Source organism: Trachypithecus francoisi, unplaced genomic scaffold (assembly GCF_009764315.1).
Source record: "Trachypithecus francoisi isolate TF-2019V2 unplaced genomic scaffold, Tfra_2.0 Contig01585, whole genome shotgun sequence".
NCBI lineage: Eukaryota > Metazoa > Chordata > Mammalia > Primates > Cercopithecidae > Trachypithecus > Trachypithecus francoisi.
Genome location: NW_022681444.1, coordinates 7,667,568 through 7,689,678, shown reverse-complemented (window position 1 = coordinate 7,689,678; position 22,111 = coordinate 7,667,568). Strand labels below are relative to the sequence as shown.

At 45.8% G+C, this 22,111-nt stretch overlaps 1 protein-coding gene across 15 annotated transcripts in view; it reads left to right on the top strand.

The window, feature by feature from the left end:
• The window catches only part of FNBP1 (formin binding protein 1), a 163,841-nt gene that overhangs the window by 132,191 nt on the left and 9,539 nt on the right, over positions 1-22,111 (top strand). For 4 of the 15 annotated variants that reach the window (XM_033193845.1, XM_033193801.1, XM_033193834.1 and 1 more), the window contains 4 exons: positions 11,280-11,389; positions 15,123-15,255; positions 18,036-18,157; positions 18,470-18,606. In XM_033193845.1, the coding sequence (XP_033049736.1) occupies positions 11,280-11,389; positions 15,123-15,255; positions 18,036-18,157; positions 18,470-18,606 (502 nt within the window). Of the gene's footprint in view, positions 1-263; positions 354-3,547; positions 3,563-11,279; positions 11,390-15,122; positions 15,256-18,035; positions 18,158-18,466; positions 18,607-22,111 lie in introns of all 15 variants that reach the window. The other 11 variants (XM_033193777.1, XM_033193818.1, XM_033193770.1 and 8 more) reach the window with 5 other exon arrangements.

Genomic DNA, 22,111 nt, shown 5'->3' with positions numbered 1-22,111 from the left:
ATAGTATGTTCTCAGTTTGCAATCTACAAAGGGGAATTTTATTGCTTAAATTAAGATTTCATTTTCTGGCCTGTGCAAGAGACTTCTATGTCTAAAATATGGACATACGTTTTTCATATTTTAGAGTTCATTGTATGGAAAAACACCATCAAAGTTGACCAAAAGATTTTGAAAATCCTTACCAGTTGTTTGTCATATGTGAAAGTCTTACGGTTACTTTAATTTTATTTATTTTATCTTGTTCTCTTGCTGGTTATTGGCAGACTCAGACTCAGTCTTTCTGTTTTCACAAAGAACTCGTGAAGAGGACGATAGGGAAACCCACGTATGCCTTTGAGGCTAGGGACTATGTTGTAAGTTCACCTGTGATGGCCAGGTCATACAGTCATGGCACAGCCACTAACCCCATTCACAGCACCAAGACTGGGGACCCAGAGGCACTCTGTTATGCTTCCACACTACAAAATGAAATTCTTAATTGAGAGAACTGGACACCAGGAAAAAAAGAAAAAAAAAGAAAAAAGCCTAATCGTGTAAATTCAACCACAGGCAACTTTATCCAAAAAAGCTTGCATGAATAAAGGAAGCAAAGTTTCTAATAACAGTGGTGAACTGAGCTTGTTTTTTTGTTTTTCTCTTTTCATTCTAGTTCTGGTAAAAAATCTTTAAAGGGACTGTGACTGCCGTCTGAGATATCATTGAGTATGACTTTACCGCAGAATTTCACGCATAAAAACACAGCTGCAGTGCGTGGTCACGGGAGAGTGGTGCTCTCACAGACGGCAGTGTAGCTCAGTCACCCATATCCATGTTTGTAACAAATGGATCCATAAGGGAGTTATGCCCTAAAGCTCGGAGAACAAACAAACAAATCAAGGAAGCGTGAGCAATTTCCTAGCACAGAAAAATGATTTTGCTTCTCTCTATATATCTATATATTGATTTTCACTGTCCCCTTTCTTTGTACTTGAGGTTAGTCCTGTGACTGTCCAATAACACATGGGCCCGCCCGGGCTGCGTTCCCCATGTGTTATTGACGCTTGTGGCTCCCACGGCTCTTTAACTGTCGCCTGAAACTGACAGCTTTTTAATTCTTCAGGTGTCTAGCAATGCACTTAATGAAATCTTCAAAATTATTATTTTAGCCAGTGATTTCGCTTTCTAATTTTAAGAGAAATTCTAATTGGCTGGCTTACACCTTAAGACTGAAAACCAGTATAGAATGATTAAAAAGAAATTCCATGTACTGTGATGGCACTTCTCGTATTAATAGATCATCCGTCACAAATAAAATGGAATTTGTCTGAGAATTTGGTATTTCCTATTCAATGGGGATCTATGTTCAATCCTAACGACTCGTTTTTACTATGAAGTGTTATAATCTTCCTCTATACAATATTTTGAGGTGAGAACTCTGTGGAATGCTTAAGAAAGAATATGTAACTTTGCGTAATGAAAGTAGCCGAGTAGAGAACAATTAGTGTATCTAGTTGAAATGTTAGTTCTTTGAATTAGCAATGTTTAGACAATAATGTGTGAGAAAATATCTGTATATGGTAGTGTGCCTTGTAGGAAAGATATTTGGAGTTTTCTGCTGTGCACCATAAGTCTTGTCTATGCGTACGATGAATTCTAGTTGTGATGAGTAGATTTATGCTCAAGTTCACAGGTGGGCTGGAATCTCTGTGGACTGCCTATGTCAGACAGTCAGGAATGTGACTATATGTACCATTTTCCCCCTGCAAAAGTTTATCTTTCTGTTTCTTTCCTGTAAAATCTCATGTTTCTATATAGGGACAATTTATTTAAAAGGTTATTTTTTATTTACAAAGAAGCGTCAACTTTGAATCAATCTTAAATTAAGAATTCGTTTTTTAGGCCACCTGTGGTGGCTCACACCTGTAATCCCAGCACTTTGGAAGGCTGGGGTGGGTGGATCATTTGAGCCCAGGAGTTTGATATCAACCTGGACAACATGGTGACACCCCCATCTCTACCAAAAAATACAAAACATAGCCAGACGTGGTGGCACGTACCTGTAGTGCCACCTCCTGTAGGTACCAGGAGACTGAGGTGCGAGGATCACTTGAGCCCTAGAGGTTGAGGCTTCAGTGAGCTGAGACTGTGCCACTGTACAACCTGCCCTGTCTCCAAAAACAAAACCAAAATTCAGCAAACTGATAAGTAAATAAATACCGTAAAAAGAGCAGTCATCGCCGGGCACAGTGGCTCACCCCTGTAATCCCAGCACTTTGGGAGGTGGGCGGATCACGAGTTCAGGAGTTCGAGACCAGCCTGACCAACAAGGCGAAAAACCCTGTCTCTACTAAAAATTCAAAAAATTAGCTGGGCTTGGTGGCAGTCACCTGTAATCCCAGCTACTCAGGAGGCTGAAGCAGGAAAATTGCTTGAACCTGGAAGGCAGAGGTGGCAGTGAGCCAAGATCACGCCACTGCACTCCAGCCTGGACAACAGTGTGAGACTCTGTCTCAAAAAAAATAAAAAAAAAAAAAAGAGCAATCACAGTGGATAATTCTCCAAATACCTAACCCATATGGACAGGGCTCAGAGTTTCACAGAAAGCCTCAGCAGACACCCTCCACGGAGCGAGGGGTGACACACACTTCTTGTGGGGGAGAGAACTTTGTCCTCTAGCCTGGCTGCAAGAGTCTTTCTGAGTCCTGCTGGTAGTTTCTTAGAGCAACTGCTAGTCAGCCCTTTGTTACCAATTTACCCATTTCAGACTTTGCCTTCATGTCAATGTTTATATTTATTAGAGTTCCTTAATATTAAAATATTACTTTCCTGTCATGGAAGTCATTGGTGTTCAGACTTGTTTTAGTCTGTGTGAAACTTTCCATGGGAAATTTGGAGAACAAAAGGTTGTGTGATTATATTTTTTCTTTTTCTTTTTTTTTTTTTTTGAGATAGAGTTTCACTCTTGTTGCCCAGGCTGGAGTGCAATGATGCGATCGCGGCTCACCATAACCTCCGCCTCCCGGGTTCGAGCGATTCTCCTGCCTCAGCCTCCCAAGTAGCTTGGATTACAGTTGTGCACCACCACACCCGGCTAATTTTGTATTTTTAGTAGAGACGGGGTTTCTTCACGTTGGTCAGGCTGGTCTCGAACTCCCGACCTCAGGTGATCCATCCCCCTCGACCTCCCAAAGTGCTGGGATTACAGGCGTGAGCACCGGCCCTTTATTTTTTCTTTGATAGTCATTATGTGTCACCAACTACAAGCTTTCTTTAGTTTACATCTAGGCTGAGGTAGCCAATACAGGCCTGTAACAGAAACCGTCCTTTTCTCTCTGATCTTTGTGGAGCCTAAGAAAAATTTCATTAGGGAGCAGCCATTCTTGTGAACTTTTGCACAGATCTGCTACAAGTCATTTTTATAAATCAGCGGGTAGACGTGTGTTATTTTAATATAGCAGAACTGACCAAGTTCCTCCTCTTCTGATGTGTTGTTTTGTTTTTTTTCTCTCTCTCTTTCTCTCTCTCTTTCTCTCTATTTTTCCCATACCTCTCCAATGTTTACATGAAGCTTTCTCTCAAGCTGGTAAGCACAATTGTTCCATGCATGTCCTGAGTCTAATCAGGTTTTCTGGCGTGTCTTTTATGAATGCTATGCCATGCACAACATGTCTTCAAAGTTAACTTGCTTTGTGTTTCTCTTACGTGTGCTTTCGTTGGTGTTTCCTTATTAGACTTCTTGGATACAAAGGTCCAGAATCTAATAGAGGTGATCTTAATCTTTTCAAGTTGCTAAGAACATTAACACTTAACTCACGACTTGATGTTATTACTGGGGCCTTAAGAGGAGGACAAATGTTAATAAAGTGTCTATACAAATATGAACATAAAGGCCGGGCGCAGTAGCTTACGCCTGTAATCCTAGCACTGTGGGAGGTCAAGGTGGGTGGATTGATTGCCTGAGCTCAGGAGTTCGAGATCAGCCTGGGCAGCACAGTGAAACCCCGTCTCTACATACAAAAGATTAGCCGGGCGTGGCAGTGTGTGCTGTAGTCCCAGCTACTCGGGAGGCCGGGGCAGAGAACTGCTTGAACCCGGGAGGTGAAGGGTGCAGTGAGCCGAAATTGCAACACTGGACTCTAGCCTGGGTGACAGAGCAAGACTCCTTCTCCAAATATATATATATATATGAACGTAAATATTAAATCTTGGGGGGTGTCTGTTTGATCATTTTGATATAAAAGTAAATTTAATAGTTGAAAAATGTTCCTATTTGAGAACCATAGAAGTAGATGAAAAAATCTGAGAGCCTGAAGGAGCCGTGCAGGAATGATCCCAGCTGGCAGCTGCTACCCAGGTTTGAGGCCACCTGTGGGAATGGAAAACTGTGGAATCTTTTTTTTTTTTTTTTTTTTTGAGACGGAGTCTCGCTCTGTCGCCCAGGCTGGAGTGCAGTGGCCGGATCTCAGCTCACTGCAAGCTCCGCCTCCCGGGTTTACGCCATTCTCCTGCCTCAGCCTCCCGAGTAGCTGGGACTATAGGCGCCCGCCACCTCGCCCGGCTAGTTTTTTGTATTTTTAGTAGAGACGGGGTTTCACCGGGTTAGCCAGGATGGTCTCGATCTCCTGACCTCGTGATCCGCCCGTCTCGGCCTCCCAAAGTGCTGGGATTACAGGCTTGAGCCACCGCGCCCGGCAAACTGTGGAATCTTTATGGCGTGACGTAGATATGTTGGTGCCTTGTGCATAGCTGATTCAAGAGGCCACAAGATGATTTCGTGGATCGTGAAAAGAGCCTCCTAAGCCTTTTTAGAATTATTCACTCAGTGTTTTGTGTTGTTTCTACTTAATCGTATATGCCTAGTCAACAGTCAAACTAATCATTAAATTTATTAAAAGTAACTAACATAACCTATAACCATACTTCAAATATGTATAATAGTTTCATAGTCTTCTCAAATTCCACAGCTAAGAATATCCTAAAATAATGGACAGTGATCAACTGTGACAATTCAACTAGGAATAAGATCAGCACTATAAGCACACTATTGATAACCTAGGATAGTATTTTATGATGATTTATATAGAGAGAGAGACATATGTATGTATATACATAATTTTTTCAACATGACTCAGTATTTGGTAATGGATCCAACCCTTAAAAAAAGAATATTTTATTAAATTAAACATTTCTTAGGCTGTGAAATAAAATCCTGAGAAGAGTCTTTGATTAAGGCCTCTACATGAAGGAAAGAGATCTAGATACTTAAATGAACTACAAGTTTATCCTCAGTATGAACTTGGGAAAAACTGGATCTATTGACTAGGAGGCCTTCTCAGCTGCCAGGGTTTCCTTATATCCCATGGTTTCTCTGGGTGCCAGCAGCAAAAGGTAATATTTGTAGGCAGTCTTTCTGTTTGAAACACGAAGTATTTTACCAACTTGGTATTGAATTGTTGCTTTATACCATTACTTTGAAGGCAGCAAAGAACTGAGGTGCTGGCTGGGCATGGTGGTTCATGCCTGGAATCCCAGTGCTTTGGAAGGCTGAGGCAGGAGGATTGCCTGAGCCCAGGAGTTCAAGGTTGCAGTGAGCTATCATTGTGCCACTGCACTCCAGCCTGGGTGACAGAGTGAGACCATGTCTCAAAAAAAAAAAAAAAAAAGACAAAAGAAAAAAGATGTGATACCAGGTGTGGTGGCTCACGCCTGTAATATCTGCACTTTGGGAGGCGGGGGCAGGCAGATCATTTGAGCCCAGGAGTTCTAGACCAGCCTGGGCATCATGGTGAAACCTGACTCTACAAAAAAATACAAAAATTAGCCGGGCACCGTGGTCTGTGCCTGTGATCCCAGCTATACCGGAGGCTGAGGCAGGAGGATTGATTCAGCCCAGGAGGCCAAGGCTGCTGCAGCCTTGGGTAATAGAACGAAACCCTGTCTCAAAAAAAAAACTGTAAAACAAAACAAAACAAAAAACCCAAAATCTGAAGAGGTAGTATTACACAGAGCTTGTGCTATTTTGGGGTGGGGAGAAGCTCTCAACAAGCAAGGGTTTGATTTTTTTTTTCTTTCAGGAGACAGAGTCTTGCTCTGTCCCCCAGGCTGGAGTGGAGTGGCGCGATCTTGGCTCACTGCAACTTCCACCTCCTGGGTTCAAGCGCCGAGTAGCTGAGATTATAGGGGCGTGCCACCACACTCAGCTAATTTTTGTATTTTTAGTAGAGATGGGGTTTCACCATGTTGGCCAGGCTGGTCTTGAGCTCCTGACCTCAGGTGATCCGCCCACCTCAGCCCCGCAAAGTGCTGGGATTACACGAGTGAGCCACTGGGCCTGGCCAAGTTTAATTTTATTAGTACATAGAACAAGGTTATCTTACAGAACTCCAGCCACTTAAAATATAGTTAGATGTATATGATCCTCTCTTCCCATACCAACTCCACCTGTTATAGCCTGTCTTTGTTGTTTTCTTATCTGTTTATAAGTCATCAGTACAGTGTGTTTTACTGATAGATTTCTTCGCACCTGTTTATACACCTGCACAGAGGCCAAAGCTGTTGTCCAATATGGTAGCCACTTACCACATGATGGCAAGTGCCTGTAATCCCAGCTACTCGGGCAGCTTATGCCTCAGCCTCCCGAGTAGCTGGGATTACAGGCACTTGCCATCATGCCCGGCTAATTTTTGTATTTTTGTAGAGACAGGGTTTCACCATGTTGTCCAGGCTGGTCTTGAACTCCTGACCTCAGGTGATCCACCCACCCCGGCCTCCCAAAGTGCTGGGATTACAGGTGTGAGCCACCACACCCAGCTGCTATTGAGTTTTAATTAATTAAAATTAAATAAATTTTAAAAAATTCAGTTCCACAATTTTACCAGCCACATTTCAAATGCTTCACAGCCACACATGGCTTCTAAATTGGACAGCGCAGCCATAGAACATGGCCATCACTGTAGAAAGTTCTGTTGGACTCAGAGCACATAGCAAGGCTCAGCACATACTAACGAGGTGAACTTTGACCACTTCCCAGATTTCCTGACTTCTTTTTTGGTTTTTTGAGATGGAGTTTCGCTCTTGTTGCCCAGGCTGGAGTACACAGTGGCGCAATCTCAGCTCACCACAACCTCCCGGGTTCAACCTCAGCCTCAGCCTCCCGAGTAGTGGGGATTACAGACGGGCGCCACCATGCCTGGCTAATTTTGTATTTTTAATAGAGACGGGGTTTTTCCATGTTGGTCAGGCTGGTCTCAAACTCCTGACCTCAGGTGATCCACCCGCCTTGGCCTCCCAAAGTGCTGAGATTATAGACATGAGCCACCACGTCTGGCCTAGATTTCCTGATTTCTGAAGCAGTGTATCTTAACATTGTGTTTTGCTATATTCCAGCTTTTAAAAAATTCTCAGTTCTGGAAAACATGCTTGCTTGATAAAACTCAAACTGTTGGCCGAGACGGGCGGATCACGAGGTCAGGAGATTGAGACCATCCTGGCTAACACGGTGAAACCTCGTCTCTACTAAAAATACAAAAACTAGCCGGGCGAGATGGCGGGCGCCTGTAGTCCCAGCTACTCGGGAGGCTGAGGCAGGAGAATGGCGTAAACCTGGGAGGCGGAGCCTGCAGTGAGCTGAGATCCGGCCACTGCACTCCAGTCCGGGCAACAGAGCGAGACTCCGCCTCAAAAAAAAAAAAAAAAAAAAAAAACTCAAACTGTTTTTCCTCTGCTGTTCCACCATGCCAATCAACACAGAAGATTTCTATGACCAAATATATCAGTGTTTCCCTTATATATCAAGCAGCAGACACTGGCTGGGTGTCCTCTAATTCAATTCCATTCTGATGCTATCTACCTGGAGATAGTGGCCGATTCTGGGGGTTGAGGGCTCAGTCCTGCAGGACTGCCCCCTCCTTCCCACCAGTCACAAGTCCAGGCTTCCAGAACTTCTGATGGACTAGCTTCCAGTTGGGGTTCCCATGACCCCCTCTTTGGGTTCAATTAATTTGCAGAGGCAGCTCACAGAGCTCAGGAAAATATTTACATTTACTGGTCTGTTTTTGGTTTTTTTGTTTGTTTGTTTTTTGAGACGGAATCTCACCCGTCGCCCAGGCTGAAGTGCAGTGCCGCGATCTTGGCTCACCACAACCTCCACCTCCCAGGTTCAAGCGATTCTCCTGCCTCAGCCTCCCAAGTAGCTGGAACTACAGGCACGTGCCACCACACCTGGCCAATGTGTTGTGTCTTTAGCCGAGACGGGGGTTTCTCCATGTTGGTCAGGCTGGTCTCGAACTCCTGACCTCGTGATCTGCCCGCCTCAGCCTCCCAAAGTGCTGGGATTACAGGCGTGAGCCACAGCACCTGGCCACCACATTTACTGGTTTATTTCAAAGGGTATTACAAAAGATGCAGATGAAGAGATGCTTAGGGCGAGGTATGGGGGAGGGGGCACAGAGCTTCCATGCCCTCCCTGGGCAGCCACTCCCTAGGAATCTCCCCAAAAACCCTGTCATCTTGGGCCTTTTATGAGACTTCATCAGATAGACATGACTGAAGCATGGATAACCTTGTTGAAATGAGATTGGTCAGAAGGGGTCTGATCGCATCCTAATAGATCGGGTAGGGACACCCAGCAGGGTCTGTCTGTACAGATTCTTCTTGGCCTCCCCGTGCAGCCTTCCTTCCTCCAGGGTGTGGGGCAGGATCCTCTTGAATGAGGATCCTATGGCCACAATCAGAATCCTGCCTTGGCAGGTGAAAGAAGGGCACGCGGAGGTCAGAGAGATTGATTCTGTTTTCTGAGGTGGCAAGTACTCTGATGTTTTAACCAAAGACCGTAGCAAGAGGCCGGGTGTGGTGGCTCACGCCTGTAATCCCAGGACTTTGGGAGGCCGAGATGGGCGGATTGCCTGAGGTCAGGAGTTTGAGACCAGCCAGACCAACATGGTGAAATCCATAATCCATAATAATCCAGTTTTCAAATTTGTAGCGGAAATATTGTAGCGCCATAGTATATGGAAAACAAGTCTTTATTTTTTTGTATTAAAGGTTAGTTTTGTTTCATCTTAGATTCAGAGTCAAATTAAACTTCTTTGGTTTGCTATTAGGAATAGTCACTTCTATTCTGGTTTCACTCAACTCTTATCTCTAACACAAACACACATACACACACACATTAGAGGGTCAGTGTGTCTGACGGGTGTGTCTTTGAGATATTCGCTGAAAGTTCTTTGCGTGGCCTTTTGTGGTCAGCTATTTGCTGAATCACACAGTTCCCAGCACATCACCCTGGCATTTTATCTTAATCAGCATAGGAACCCAGTCACATGCCCCCATGTAAGCTGCTTGGCAAATGCAAGTTGCTTCTGGAATGACATTAACTGGGTCCCTTCTTTCTACCCTGCCCCAAGCCTGTCTTGTCCTTGTTTCAAAAGAATTGAGGGTTTAAAGTAAAATCTCTTTTAAATGCCCTGGCTTATCCCTGGTTATTTGAAGAAATTTCTGTCTCTTCTCTCTCTTTCTTTTTCTTTTTTTTTTTTTTTTTGAGATGGAGTCTCGCATTGTTGCCCGGGCTGGAGTGCAGTGGCGCGATCTCGGCTCGCTGCAACCTCTGCCTCCCGGGTTCAAACGATTCTCCTGCCTCAGCCTCCCAAGTAGCTGGGATTATAGGCACCCACCACCACGCCCAGCTAATTTTTTGCAATTTTAGTAGAGACGGGGTTTCACTTTGTTGGCCAGGCTGGTCTCAAACTCCTGACCTCGTGATCCACCCACCTCACCTCTCAAAGTGCTGGGATTACAGGCGTACCGCGCCCAGCACAAAATTTATCTCTCTTTATGAACATAGCCTTGCTTAAGTAAAAGCACAGTGTAGCCATAGCTTTCTAACAAGTAAGCATATGTCAAAGCCTGAAACTGTTGATACTTTCTCCTTAAAGCACACTCACAGAGTAAAGAGAGCAGTTGCTTTTGAAAAAGGAATCAAGATATCAAAATACAGTTCTTCTGACAGATTAAAAACCACGGAGATGAGTTTCGTACACTGTGGAAAATTGATTTTGAGGTCAGGGAGGGCATTCTCTCTGAACTCGGAGAGGCTTCCTAAAGGTGCCTAAAGGCAGTCACTATTCTGGGCGCGGCAGCTCGTCTGTAATCCCAGCACTCTGGGAGGCCAAGGTGGGTGGATCACCTGAAGTCAAGAGTTAGAGACTGGAAAATTAGCCAGGCATGGTGGCGCGTGCCTGTAGTCCCAGCTACTCAGGAGGCTGAGGCAGAATCACTTGAACCTGGGTGGCAGAGGTTGCAGTGAGCTGAGATTGCGCCACTGCACTCCAGCCTGGGCAACAGAGTGAGACTCCGTCTCAAGGAAAAAAAAAAGTTCAGAGGCAGCAGAGGGAAGGAAGCGTGCATGGGGTGCGGGGAAGAGAGATTTTTTTTTTTTTTTTTTTGAGGCGGAGTCTCGCTCTGTCGCCCGGACTGGAGTGCAGTGGCCGGATCTCAGCTCACTGCAAGCTCCGCCTCCGGGGTTTACGCCATTCTCCTGCCTCAGCCTCCCGAGTAGCTGGGACTACAGGCGCCCACCACCTCGCCCGGCTAGTTTTTTTGTATTTTTAGTAGAGACGGGGTTTCACCGTATTAGCCAGGATGGCCTCGATCTCCTGACCTCGTGATCCGCCCGTCTCGGCCTCCCAAAGTGCTGGGATTACAGGCTTGAGCCACCGCGCCCGGCTTTTTTTTTTTTTTTTTAATGTTCTTTTTCACCCACACTCTCTGAGGAATGTGATGTCCCATCTGTCACTTTACAGGGATGGAGACTTTTGGCCTCAGCCTGTGTGAAGAGACTGGCAGGAATACTCACGCTAGGGAAAAGGCGGCAGCTAGACGTGCAGTGGTCGGTGGGGTTTATATTACGGAAACATAAATTTCATTAACACTTCAGTGTTGCCACTGACACTGATGGTAACACTTGGTAGGAAAATGAAGAAGACTATCTCAAAATGTGTTTTTCATGGATTCTCCCTAGAGTCAGAAGTATCTCTTCCTCTCCTTTCCTGTAGCGTTGCTCACTGCTTTTTATGGGGCGTTCTGGCCAGTATCCGTGGAACTGGGAGTAGTTTATGGGACTTGCGCGGTTTGCATGCATTGATTTTTGCATCTCGGCTGGGTGTAGTGGGAAAGAGCTTAATCTGTTTCATGAAGCCACATGCAGACGTCTGCACCCCCCATGGCTGCAGACTTTGCTTACAAGCCTTCTTTCAAGGAAAGTCTGGGGCTTTCTGGTTTCTCATTTATATTTGTGTCTGCAGGGTGCAACACCGGAGGATTTCAGCAACCTCCCACCTGAACAAAGAAGGAAAAAGCTGCAGCAGAAAGTCGATGAGTTAAATAAAGAAATTCAAAAGGAGATGGATCAAAGGTATAGTGCATCAATATGACTTATTAAGAAATTCAAGGCTGGGCGCAGTAGCTCACAACCTGTAATCCCAGCACTTTGGGAGGCTGAGGTGGGTGGATCACCTGAGGTCAGGAGTTCAAGACCAGCCTAGCCAACATGGCAAAACCCCGTCTCTACTAAAAATATAAAAACTAGTCGGGTGTGGTGGCGTGTGTCTGTAGTTCCAGTTACTCAGGAGGCTGAGGGAGAAGAATCGCTTGAACCCGGGAGGCAGAGTTTGTATTGAACCAAGATCATGCCATTGCACTCCAGCCTGGGCAACAGAGCAAGACTCTGTCTCAAAAGAATAAAAATAAAAAATAATTTAAAATAAAATAAAAATTAAAAGAAAAGAAATTCAAATTCAGGCTGGGCGTGGTGGCTCACACCTGTAATCCCAGCACTTTGGGAGGTGGTGGCAGGAAGATCGCTTGAGCCCTGGAGTTCAAGAACAGCCCAGGCAACATAGCAAAACCCCTAAAAAAAAAAAAAAAAAGAAAAAAACTAGCCAGGCACGATGGTGTGCACCTGTTGTCCCAGCTATTTAGGAGGCTGAAGTGGGAGGAACCCAGGAGGTCCTGGCTGCAGTAAGCCATGATCATGCCACTCCACTCCAGCCTGGGCAACAGAGTGAGACCCTATCTCAGAAAAAAAAAAAAAAAAAGAGAGAGAGAGACCAGCCTGGGCAACATGGAGAAACCCCGTCTCTACTAAAAATACAAAATTAGCTGGGCATGGTGGTGCATGTCTGTAATTCCAGCTACTTAGGAGGATGAGGCAGGAGAGTCGTTTGAACCCAAGAGGCGGAGGTTGTGGTGAGCCAAGATCGTGCCACTGTATTCCAGCCTGGGCAACAAGAGCAAAACTCCATCTAAAAAAAAAAAAAAAAGAAATATGCCTTTAAATAAGCCACAAACTAAACAAAAAATCATAGTAGATATTAGAAAGTATATGAAATAGAATTGAACTTTAACATACATTCTATATATAGTTTGTGGGATGTCATTAAAGTCATGCTTATAAAGAGATTTATTGCTCTGAATGCATATGAAAAACAGAGAGGTAAAAATCAGTGAGCCTTAGCTCACTTAGATCCTCACTTAGGATCTATCTCAAGAAGCTAGAGAAAGAACAGCAAATTAAGCCCAAAGGAAATAGAAGCAGCTGGGCATGGTGGCTCACACCTGGAATCCCAGCACTTTGAGAGACTGAGGTGGGTGGATCATCTGAGGTCAGGAGTTCAAGACCAGCCTGGCCAACATGCCAAAACCCTGTCTCTATTAAAAATGCAAAAATTAGCTGGGCGTGATGGGGCGCCTGTAGTCCCAGCTACTCAGGAGGCTGAGGCAGGAGAATCGCTTGAACCCAGGAGGCAGAGGGTGCAGTGAGCCGAGATCGGGCCACTGCACTCCAGCCTGGGCGACAGAGTGACACTGTATCTCAAAAATAATAAAAAATAAATAAAATAAAATATACAATTCAACAGATCCAAAAGTTGGTTCCTTAAAAAGATCAATAAAGTTGATAAACGTGTGGAGAGATTGATTAGGAAAGACTGGGAGGAGAGGACCTGAAGATAATGGATATAGACAATTCTGTTGAGGACTTTTGCTGAGAAATAGGGAGCAGCGGGAGGGGTGGGCCGTAAACTCAAGAGAGGGGTTTTGGAAAGGACATCATAAGGATGGACCACATTACACTTGGCTTGTAATGTTTGTTATTTGTTAAATAAATAAATGTTTAAACATTTTTAAGAACAAACATGTAACATTCTTTTTAAATGTTTATTTAAAAATTATTTATGAACATTATTTTTAAATGTTCGCTTATTTAAATATATATTTATTTAACAAATATTCATCGAGCATCTACTCCATGCCAGGGGAGGCCTTGACGCTCAGGATCCATCAAGTTAACAGCGTAACTTGAGCTCATAGAGCTTCCTCCAAGAGCTTCCATTGTAACAGGAGGAGAGAGTGAACAATAAGCATAATAATAATGAATGATGCATGATGTGGGAAAGAAGGCAGGAAGGAAGTAAGGAAGATAGGAAGGAAGAGAGGAAAGAAGCTAAGGGGGCTGGAAGTCCAGGTGGGTCTCAGCCCCTTAGGTGGAGGGTGGTGAGGACTTGTGGAAGCTCTCTTCCTGTGATTTCTGTATTTTTAGTTAAACTATTTCTCATGACTCAGAGTGTATCTTTTGGTTTGTCTGTCGGCCTCGTATCGTATTGTATGGCCTGCTTTGGATTTTCTTTTGCCGACACTCATCAAAGTTGGCTCCTTCGCCCTGGCAGTCATTTGCTCTCTCCTGGTAGTCATTTGCCTACCAAAAGTGCCCAGAAACAAGGGTAAAATTAGTAGAGCTCTTTGATCTTCAACCCAAACCTACCCCAACTTCTCTAGGGATGCCTACCCAGGCTACCATGGGCTGCTTCCAAACATGATTTCAGGAAGGATGTGGGATCCACAGTGTGCAGCCGTAAGGCTGTGTTGCTTACCTGTCGTGGATACCAACTATGGATTCAGTTTCTTAACAGTGGAAATGGGTGTGTGTGAACATTTCCAAAGCAATTAACTGTGCTGCTTCGTCAGGTGAGCACATTGCAGCCTGTGAGACCCAGGATGCCAGCTGTAGCTTTGGTTTGCATGAAGAATGCACACGTAGAAATACTTGGGGGTTTTTTTGTTTGTTTTTTGAGATGGAGTCTTGCTCTGTTGCCCAGGCTGGAGTGCAGTGGCGTGATCTCGGCTCACTGCAGCCTCCACCTCCTGGGTTCAAGTGATTCTCCTGCCTCAGCCTCCCAAGTAGCTGGGATTAAGGGGACATGCCACCACTCCTGGCTAATTTTTGTATTTTTAGTAGAGACAGGGTTTTACCATGTTGGAAATACTTGGATTTTGAAGCCAGATTCGGTGGCTCATGCCTGTAATCCCAGCACTTTGGGAGGCCAAGGCAGGTGGATTGCTTGAGGCCAGGAGTTCAAGACCAGCCTGGGCAACATGACAAAACGCAGTCTCTACCAAAAATACAAAAATTAGCCAGTCTCATAGCCTGGTCTCAAAAATAAATAAATAAAAATTTTAAAAAATTATTGGGTTTTGTTTTTCTTTTTTGTGTGTATGTGGCAAAGGGAAGAACAGGATTAATTTGTGCGTCTCATTTACTGGGGACAATAAGGAGATAACCATTCAGAGAAGGGAACTGAAATTTAAAAATCAGCTTCTGTATTTATAGCCCTTAGTAGCAGAATTCCTATAGAGAATTTCCAGAATGGAAGCTGGCCCAATAGTCCCTTATAATCCATACTCTAATCTTCCCACGTTTCCATTCATATAGTTTTCCAAGTGGTAGAATATTGGCTGATAAGAGTAACCTTTGCTGGGCGCAGTAGCTCACGCCTATAATCCCAGCACTTCAGGAGGCTGAGGCGGGCAGATCACCTGAGGTCAGGAGTTCAAGACCAGCCTGGCCAATGTGGCAAAACCCCATCTCTACTAAAACTACAAAAATCAGGTGGGCATGGTGGCACGCACCTGTAATCCCAGCTATTCTGGAGGCTGAGGCAGCAGAATTGCTTCAACTCCGGAGGTGAAGGTTGCAGTGAGCCGAGAGCGCACCATTGCACTCCAGCCTGGGTGACAAGAGTGAAACTCCGTCTCAAAAAAAAAAAAAAAAAGAATAACCTTTACAGTTTTCTACTCATTCTTTCTTTCAGAGATGCCATAACAAAAATGAAAGATGTCTACCTAAAGAATCCTCAGATGGGAGACCCAGCCAGTTTGGATCACAAATTAGCAGAAGTCAGCCAAAATATAGAGAAACTGCGACTAGAGACCCAGAAATTTGAGGTATGAAACTTCTGTTGTGGAAAGCTTTGTTGGAAACGAAGAATAGGTGTTCTTCGGTGTAGAATGGCATGGGGCCCTGACGGTCCTCTCACTGGGAGGGACACAGTGGGAACAGCTGGCTGTTTCATGAGTTACGGTCAAAGGAAAAATACAGCTTCGCCATTGAACATTCTGCTTCTCGTCATAGCCTATCTTAATCGTGTCTGTAAAACCTGACAGTGTTTAACGTTGTATTTGTATACAGTGGGGGGTTGGCAGGGTTGTTTGTTTTTTTAATTTTAGAGATAGGATTTTGCTCTGTTGCCCAGGCTGGGGTACAGTGGCATGATTATAGCTCACTGTAGCCTTTACCTCCTTGGCTCAGCCTCTGAGGAGCTGAGATTACACATGTCACCATAGCTGGCTAAGTTTTATTTTTTAATTTTTTATTTGTTTTAGAGTCGGAGTCTTGCTCTGTTGCACAGACTGGTCTTGAACTCCTGGCCTTAAGCCATCCTCCCACCTTAGCCTCCCAAAGTGCTGGGATTACAGCTGTGAGCCACTGTGCCCGGCCAGTATTTTTTGTACTTTAAGTTATTCTGCTTCATCTCATGGTAATAAAATTGGGAGTATAGAGTGATCCATTATCCCAGTGAATCAAAAAAGCAATGAAAAAAAATCCCCTGAAATATACAATTGTTCTTTCAGCGGGCCCATTATGGAAAGGGTGTGTGTGTGAGAACCAGCAGGAAACACAAATGAGAAACAAGCAGGAAACATAAATAATAAAAGTTGGAGGGAGGGAGAGGAGCACTCAAAAGCTGTCAACAAAAGCCTCCTGAACCCACTCTCTACACCACATTTAAAGACTACAGAGTTGGCCGGGCGCGGTGGCTCAAGCCTGTAATCCCAGCACTTTGGGAGGCCGAGACGGGCGGATCACGAGGTCAGGAGATCGAGACCATCCTGGCTAACACGGTGAAACCCCGTCTCTACTAAAAAATACAAAAAACTAGCCGGGCGAGGTGGTGGGCACCTGTAGTCACAGCTACTCAGGAGGCTGAGGCAGGAGAATGGCATGAACCCGGGAGGCGGAGCTTGCAGTGAGCTGAGATCCGGCCACTGCACTCCAGCCTGGGAGACAGAGCCAGACTCCGTCTCAAAAAAAAAAAAAGAAAAAAAAAACTACAGAGCATGGAAAAATACATTAGCAACTGATTCTACCAATCAGAATAGATTGTTTTCAGCAATGAAAGGTTAACTATGGCTTTTTTCATTCTGTTTCTTTGTTTTTTTTTTTTTTTTTTGAAACGGAGTCTTGCTCTGTCGCCCAGGCTGGAGTGCAGTGGCCGGATCTCAGCTCACTGCAAGCTCCGCCTCCCAGGTTTACTGCATTCTCCTGCCTCAGCCTCCTGAGTAGCTGGGACTACAGGCGCCTGCCACCTCACCCGGCTAGTTTTTTGTATTTTTTAGTAGAGACGGGGTTTCACCGTGTTAGCCAGGATGGTCTCGATCTCCTGACCTCATGATCCGCCCGTCTCGGCCTCCCAAAGTGCTGGGATTACAGGCTTGAGCCACCACGCCTGGCCTTCATTCTGTTTTTTGAGATGAAGTCTCGCCCTGTTGCCCAGGCTGGAGTGTAGTAGCATGATCTCAGCTCACTGTGACCTACATTTCCCAGGTTCAAGTGATTCTCCTGCCTCAGCCTCCTGAGTAGCTGGGACTACAGGTGTGCACCACCACGCCCGGCTAATTTTTGTATTTTTAGTAGAGACAGGGTTTTTGCCATGTTGGCCAGGCTGGTCTTGAACTCCTGACCTCAGATGATCCACCCACCTTGGCTTCCCAAAGTGCTGGGATTACAGGCATGAGCCGCCGCGCCCGGCCAGCTTTTTTCATTGTTTTCAGAATCCATCAGTAATGTTCATTTGAGCATTTAGAACTTAGAATAGTCCTTTTCTGATTTTTTTTTTTTTTTTTTGAGACAGAGTCTCGCTCTGTCACCCAAGCTGGAGTGCAGTGGTGCAATCTCAGCTCACTGTACCCTCTACCTCCTGAGTTCCAGTGATTCTCGTGCCTCAGCTTCCCTAGTAGCTGGGACTACAGGTACACGCCACCACACCCAGCTAATTTTTGTATTTGTAGTAGAGACAGGGTTTCACCATGTTGGCCAGGCTAGTCTCAAACTCCTGACCTCAAGTGATTCACCTGCCTCAGCCTCCCAAAGTGCTGAGATTACAGGCGTGAGCCACCGTGCCCAGCCTTCTGATCATTTTTATTCCTTTGACTTCTTTATACTGTTTCATATGTTGCTGAAGATCATTTTATCTACTTTAATTTTTAAGTACAAGTTTCATTTCTATCAAAAAAAAAAAGTTACACTCCTAAAACATGGGAAGTGTGACTTTCAGACTGAGTCACTGCTTAAGCATGGCTGTGCCCTCGGGTATCGCATGGTGACCTCATGGTCAGAAGGAAACTAGAAGTGACTTATCCAAGATTGCACTGCTGCTTAAAAGCCCAAGGGGATAGCGTAGTCCAGTGTGCTTTCTGCCTCGTCGTGGGCAACCACATAAATATGACTTTGTTTCTATGTCTTCAGCTTTGAGTGAAATGGAAGCAACCGCCCTTCAGTACATTTAAACAGTCGAATGCAGAAAATGTGGCCATTCTGCCCGGTGCGGACTTTCTCACATTGGGTTAAATGGCCAAGAGCGGCCCCTGAGTTTGGGACCTTAGGACGCTCTGGGCTGGCCCTCAGATGGCCTTAGGTCGGAGTCTCTCATTGCTTTTGTCTCCAGGCCTGGCTGGCTGAGGTTGAAGGCCGGCTCCCAGCACGTAGCGAGCAGGCGCGCCGGCAGAGCGGACTGTACGACAGCCAGAACCCACCCACGGTCAACAACTGCGCCCAGGACCGCGAGAGGTACAGTATCTGCACAGCGCCTGCCTCTGGCAAGGGACCCTGCTGGCTTTGTATTTATTTCTAAATTTCGGAATCTGGAATGAGCATAAGGCACTTGTTCAATGCCAAAATGTCTGTTACCACTGACCTGTCACTTTTCCCCATTGCCACATGGGGTGTGGGATCTGAGCCTGCGGATGATTTACCGTAGTCTCAGTTGCAGCACTCGCTGAGGGGCGGGGGTTGCAAGCGCTCTCCAGTCACAGGGACTCAACCTGAGTCCTCCCTGGGGTCAGTCGCTTTAGTTGCTTTGTGTTTTCCTTTCTTGAGCAGCCCAGATGGCAGTTACACAGAGGAGCAGAGTCAGGAGAGTGAGGTGAAGGTGCTGGCCACGGATTTTGACGACGAGTTTGATGATGAGGAGCCCCTCCCTGCCATAGGGACATGCAAAGCTCTCTACACATTTGAAGGTGACATTTCGTGTCCGCTGGATTCCCCTGCCTTTTAAAACCCATAATAGCTGAGTCACTCTTCTTTCACCCTTCCCTCCCTCCCTCCCTCTCTCCCTCCTCCTTCCCTCCCTCCCTCCTTCCTTCCTTCCCTCCCTCCCTCCCTCCTTCCTTTCTTCCTTTCTTCCCTCCCTCCCTCCTCCCTCCCTCCTTCCTTCCTTCATTCCTTACTTCCTTCTTTCTCTCTCTCTCTTTCTCTCTTCTTTCTTTTCTTTTTTTGATACAGGGTCTCACTCTCTTGCCCAAGCTAGAGAGTGCAGTGGTGCAATCATGGCTCACTGCAGCCTTGACCTCCTGGGCTCAAGTGATCCTCCGACCTCAGCCTCCCGAGTAGCTGGGACTATAGGCAAGCACCACCATGTCCAGCTCATTTTTGTACTTTTGTACTTTTTGTACTTTTCAGTAGAGACAGGGTCTTACTATGTTGCCCAGGCTGGTGTTGAATTCCTGGATTCAAGCAGTATTCCCGCCTTAGCCTCCCAAAGTGCTGTGATCACAGGTGTGAGCCACTGTGCCTAGCCACACTCTTCTCTTTCTGTGACCAGAACCTTCTTTAGAAGCCTTCCAGATCTGGCTGGGTGCGGTGGCTCACACCTGTAATCCTAGAACTTTGGGAGGTTGAGGCAGGCAGATCACTTGAGGCCAGGAGTTCAGGACCAGCCTGGCCAACATGGTGAAATCCCATCTCTACTAAAAATACAAAAACTAGCCAGGCGTGGTGCCATGCGCCTGTAATCCCAGCTGCTTGGGAGGCTGAGGCACAAGAATCACTTGAACCGAGGAGGCAGAGTTTGCAGTGAGCTGAGATAGCACCACTGTACTCCAGCCTGGGCGACAGAGCCAGACTGTGTCTCAAAAAAAAAAAAAAAAAAAAAAAAAGCAGCAGCAGCCTTCCAGATCTTTCTCTACTATGCTTTTATCCTACTCATGGTATGATTATTATTTTATTTGGTTGTATATTTTGACTTTTGGTTCTTGCTTCACTGCAGCGGGTGATATGGAGGATGATCATTTCATCCATTCATTTAATATTTAGTATCTATAGCGCTCCTGTCTTGTAAAGGCCCGTGAAGAGGGGAGATGCAGGTCGTATGATATGGCACCTGCCTGGAGGGAGATCAGGCAGACACAGTTAAGGAGCGAGCAGTGGCTGAGCACAGTGGCTCACGCCTGTAATCCCAGCACTTTGGGAGGCTGAGGCGGGTGGATCATGAGGTCAGGAGATCGAGACCATCCTGGCCAACATGGTGAAACCCCATCTCTACTAAAAATACAAAAATTAGCTGGGCATGGTAGTGCATGCCTGTAATTCCAGCTACTCGGGAGGCTGAGGCAGGAGAATCACTTGAACCCAGAAGTCAGAGGTTGCAGTGAGCCGAGATCGCGCCACTTTATTCCAGCCTGGCAACAGAGGAGACTCCCTCTCAAAAAATAAAAATAGGCCGGGCGCGGTGGCTCAAGCCTGTAATCCCAGCACTTTGCGAGGCCGAGGCGGGCAGATCACAAGGTCAGGAGATCGAGACCATCCTGGCTAACATGGTGAAACCCCATCTCTACTAAAAATACAAAAAAAATTAACTGGGCGTGGTGGCGGGCACCTGTAGTCCCAGCTACTCGGGAGGCTGAGGCAGGAGAATGGCGTGAACCCGGGGGGCGGAGTTTGCAGTGAGCCGAGATCGCGCCCCTGCACTCCAGCCTGGGCGACAGAGCGAGACTCCCTCTCAAAAAAAAGTAAATAAATAAAAATAAAAATAAAAGCGGACAGCTTGCAGTGTTTGCCAGAGGAGGGATACAGAGGAATGGGGAGGACAAGGGAGAATGAGGTCACTTCCTTGAGGAAGTTTGGAGAACTTGCCATGGCATGGGGAGTGTGGCCAAAAATGGGCATTGTGTGGCTGGAGCTTAGATGTCTTACGTCCTAATAGTGAAATGTGGCACTAAAAAGTGGGAAGTGCCAGTGGGGGCGAGGTTAGAGAAACATCTGGATTTTATGTAGCAAACATTGAGGAGCTATTGAAGGTCAGCCTCTAGCAGGGTGTTGATGCAGTCAGAGCTGTACCTTAGGAAAGTCATTGTCAGATGTGTAGGATCAACTAGAAAACAGGGAGGATGGTTAGAAAGACCAGCCTAGGCCGGGCGCGTTGGCTCACGCCTGTAATCCTAGAACTTTGGGAGGCTGAGGTGAGCGGATCACCTGAGGTCAGGAGTTCAAGACCAGCCTGGCCAATATGATGAAACCCCGTCTATACTAAAAATACAAAAATTAGTCAGGTATGGTGGCAGGTACCTGTAATCCCAGCTACTCGGGAGGCTGATGCATGAGAATTGCTCGAACCCAGGAGGCGGTGGTTGCAGTGAGCCGAGATTGCGCCACTGCACTCAGTGTGGGCAACAGAGGGCAACTCTGTCTCAAAAAAAAAAAAAAAAAAAGAAAGAAAAGAAAAGATAAACTAGCTTAGTGTTTCTAAACTGATGAACCTTGAAATGATATCCTGTGGAACGTTAATAGGGAGGCCATGAAAGAAGCTATCAGGCCAGGCTCAGTGGCAGCACGCCTATAATCCCAGCATTTGGGAGGCTGAGGCCAGGAGTTCAGGGCTACAGTGAGCTATGATTGTACCACTGCACTCCAGCCTAGGCAATAGAGTGAAACCCTGTCTCTCTAAAAAAATAATAATAATAAAATTATGAAAAAGTTGCATTTTAATATAATGAATAAATTTTAAAAAATAGCAATCAGAGCTCAAGTAAGTTTGGGAAGCCCTGGGATAAATACGTTTTACAGATTTCTTTACTACAGAACTTTTCGGAGCCTTTAATAGACTATATGTTCATTGTGACAAAATAAGAAAGAAGTACCAGTTTAAATGTTCCCAGTTTTACTTCATATTCCAACCATCCCCCTCCATTCCCGCTGCCCGATTAACAGCTCCCTAAACTCTTTGCCTTGCAGAAAACTGGGGGGTGGTGGGCAGCCTTTGAAATGACCCTAGCAGAAGGTCTTGGGGGCCTTGTTCAAGGAATGGATACAGAGATGCCACCATTGACAAACTGCATAGATTCGGGGCTGATCAGAACCCAGAACAAAACGGAGAGGAAAGCCAAGATGGCTCCCAGAGTTGCATTCCTGAGAGGATGGAGAGGTCCGGGGAAGTGGAAAAGTAGGAGGAGGATACAGTTAGGAAGAAGAACAGTGAATCCAGGCTCATCTGTGTTGTTTCAGGTGTTGGGGCCATGTCTAGGTGGCAGTGTGCTGCAGACAGTAGGAAAAGTGGAATCTTGGCTACAGAAAGTACCAGAATGGAAGCAATATGTGAGGACAGTGTTTAAAGAGGAGCAGCTGGGCTGGGCGCGGCAGCTCACGCCTGTAATCCCAGCACTTTGGGAGGCCGAGGGGGCAGATCACCTGAGGTCAGGAGTTCAAGACCAGCCTGACCAACATGGTGAAACCCTATCTCTACTAAAA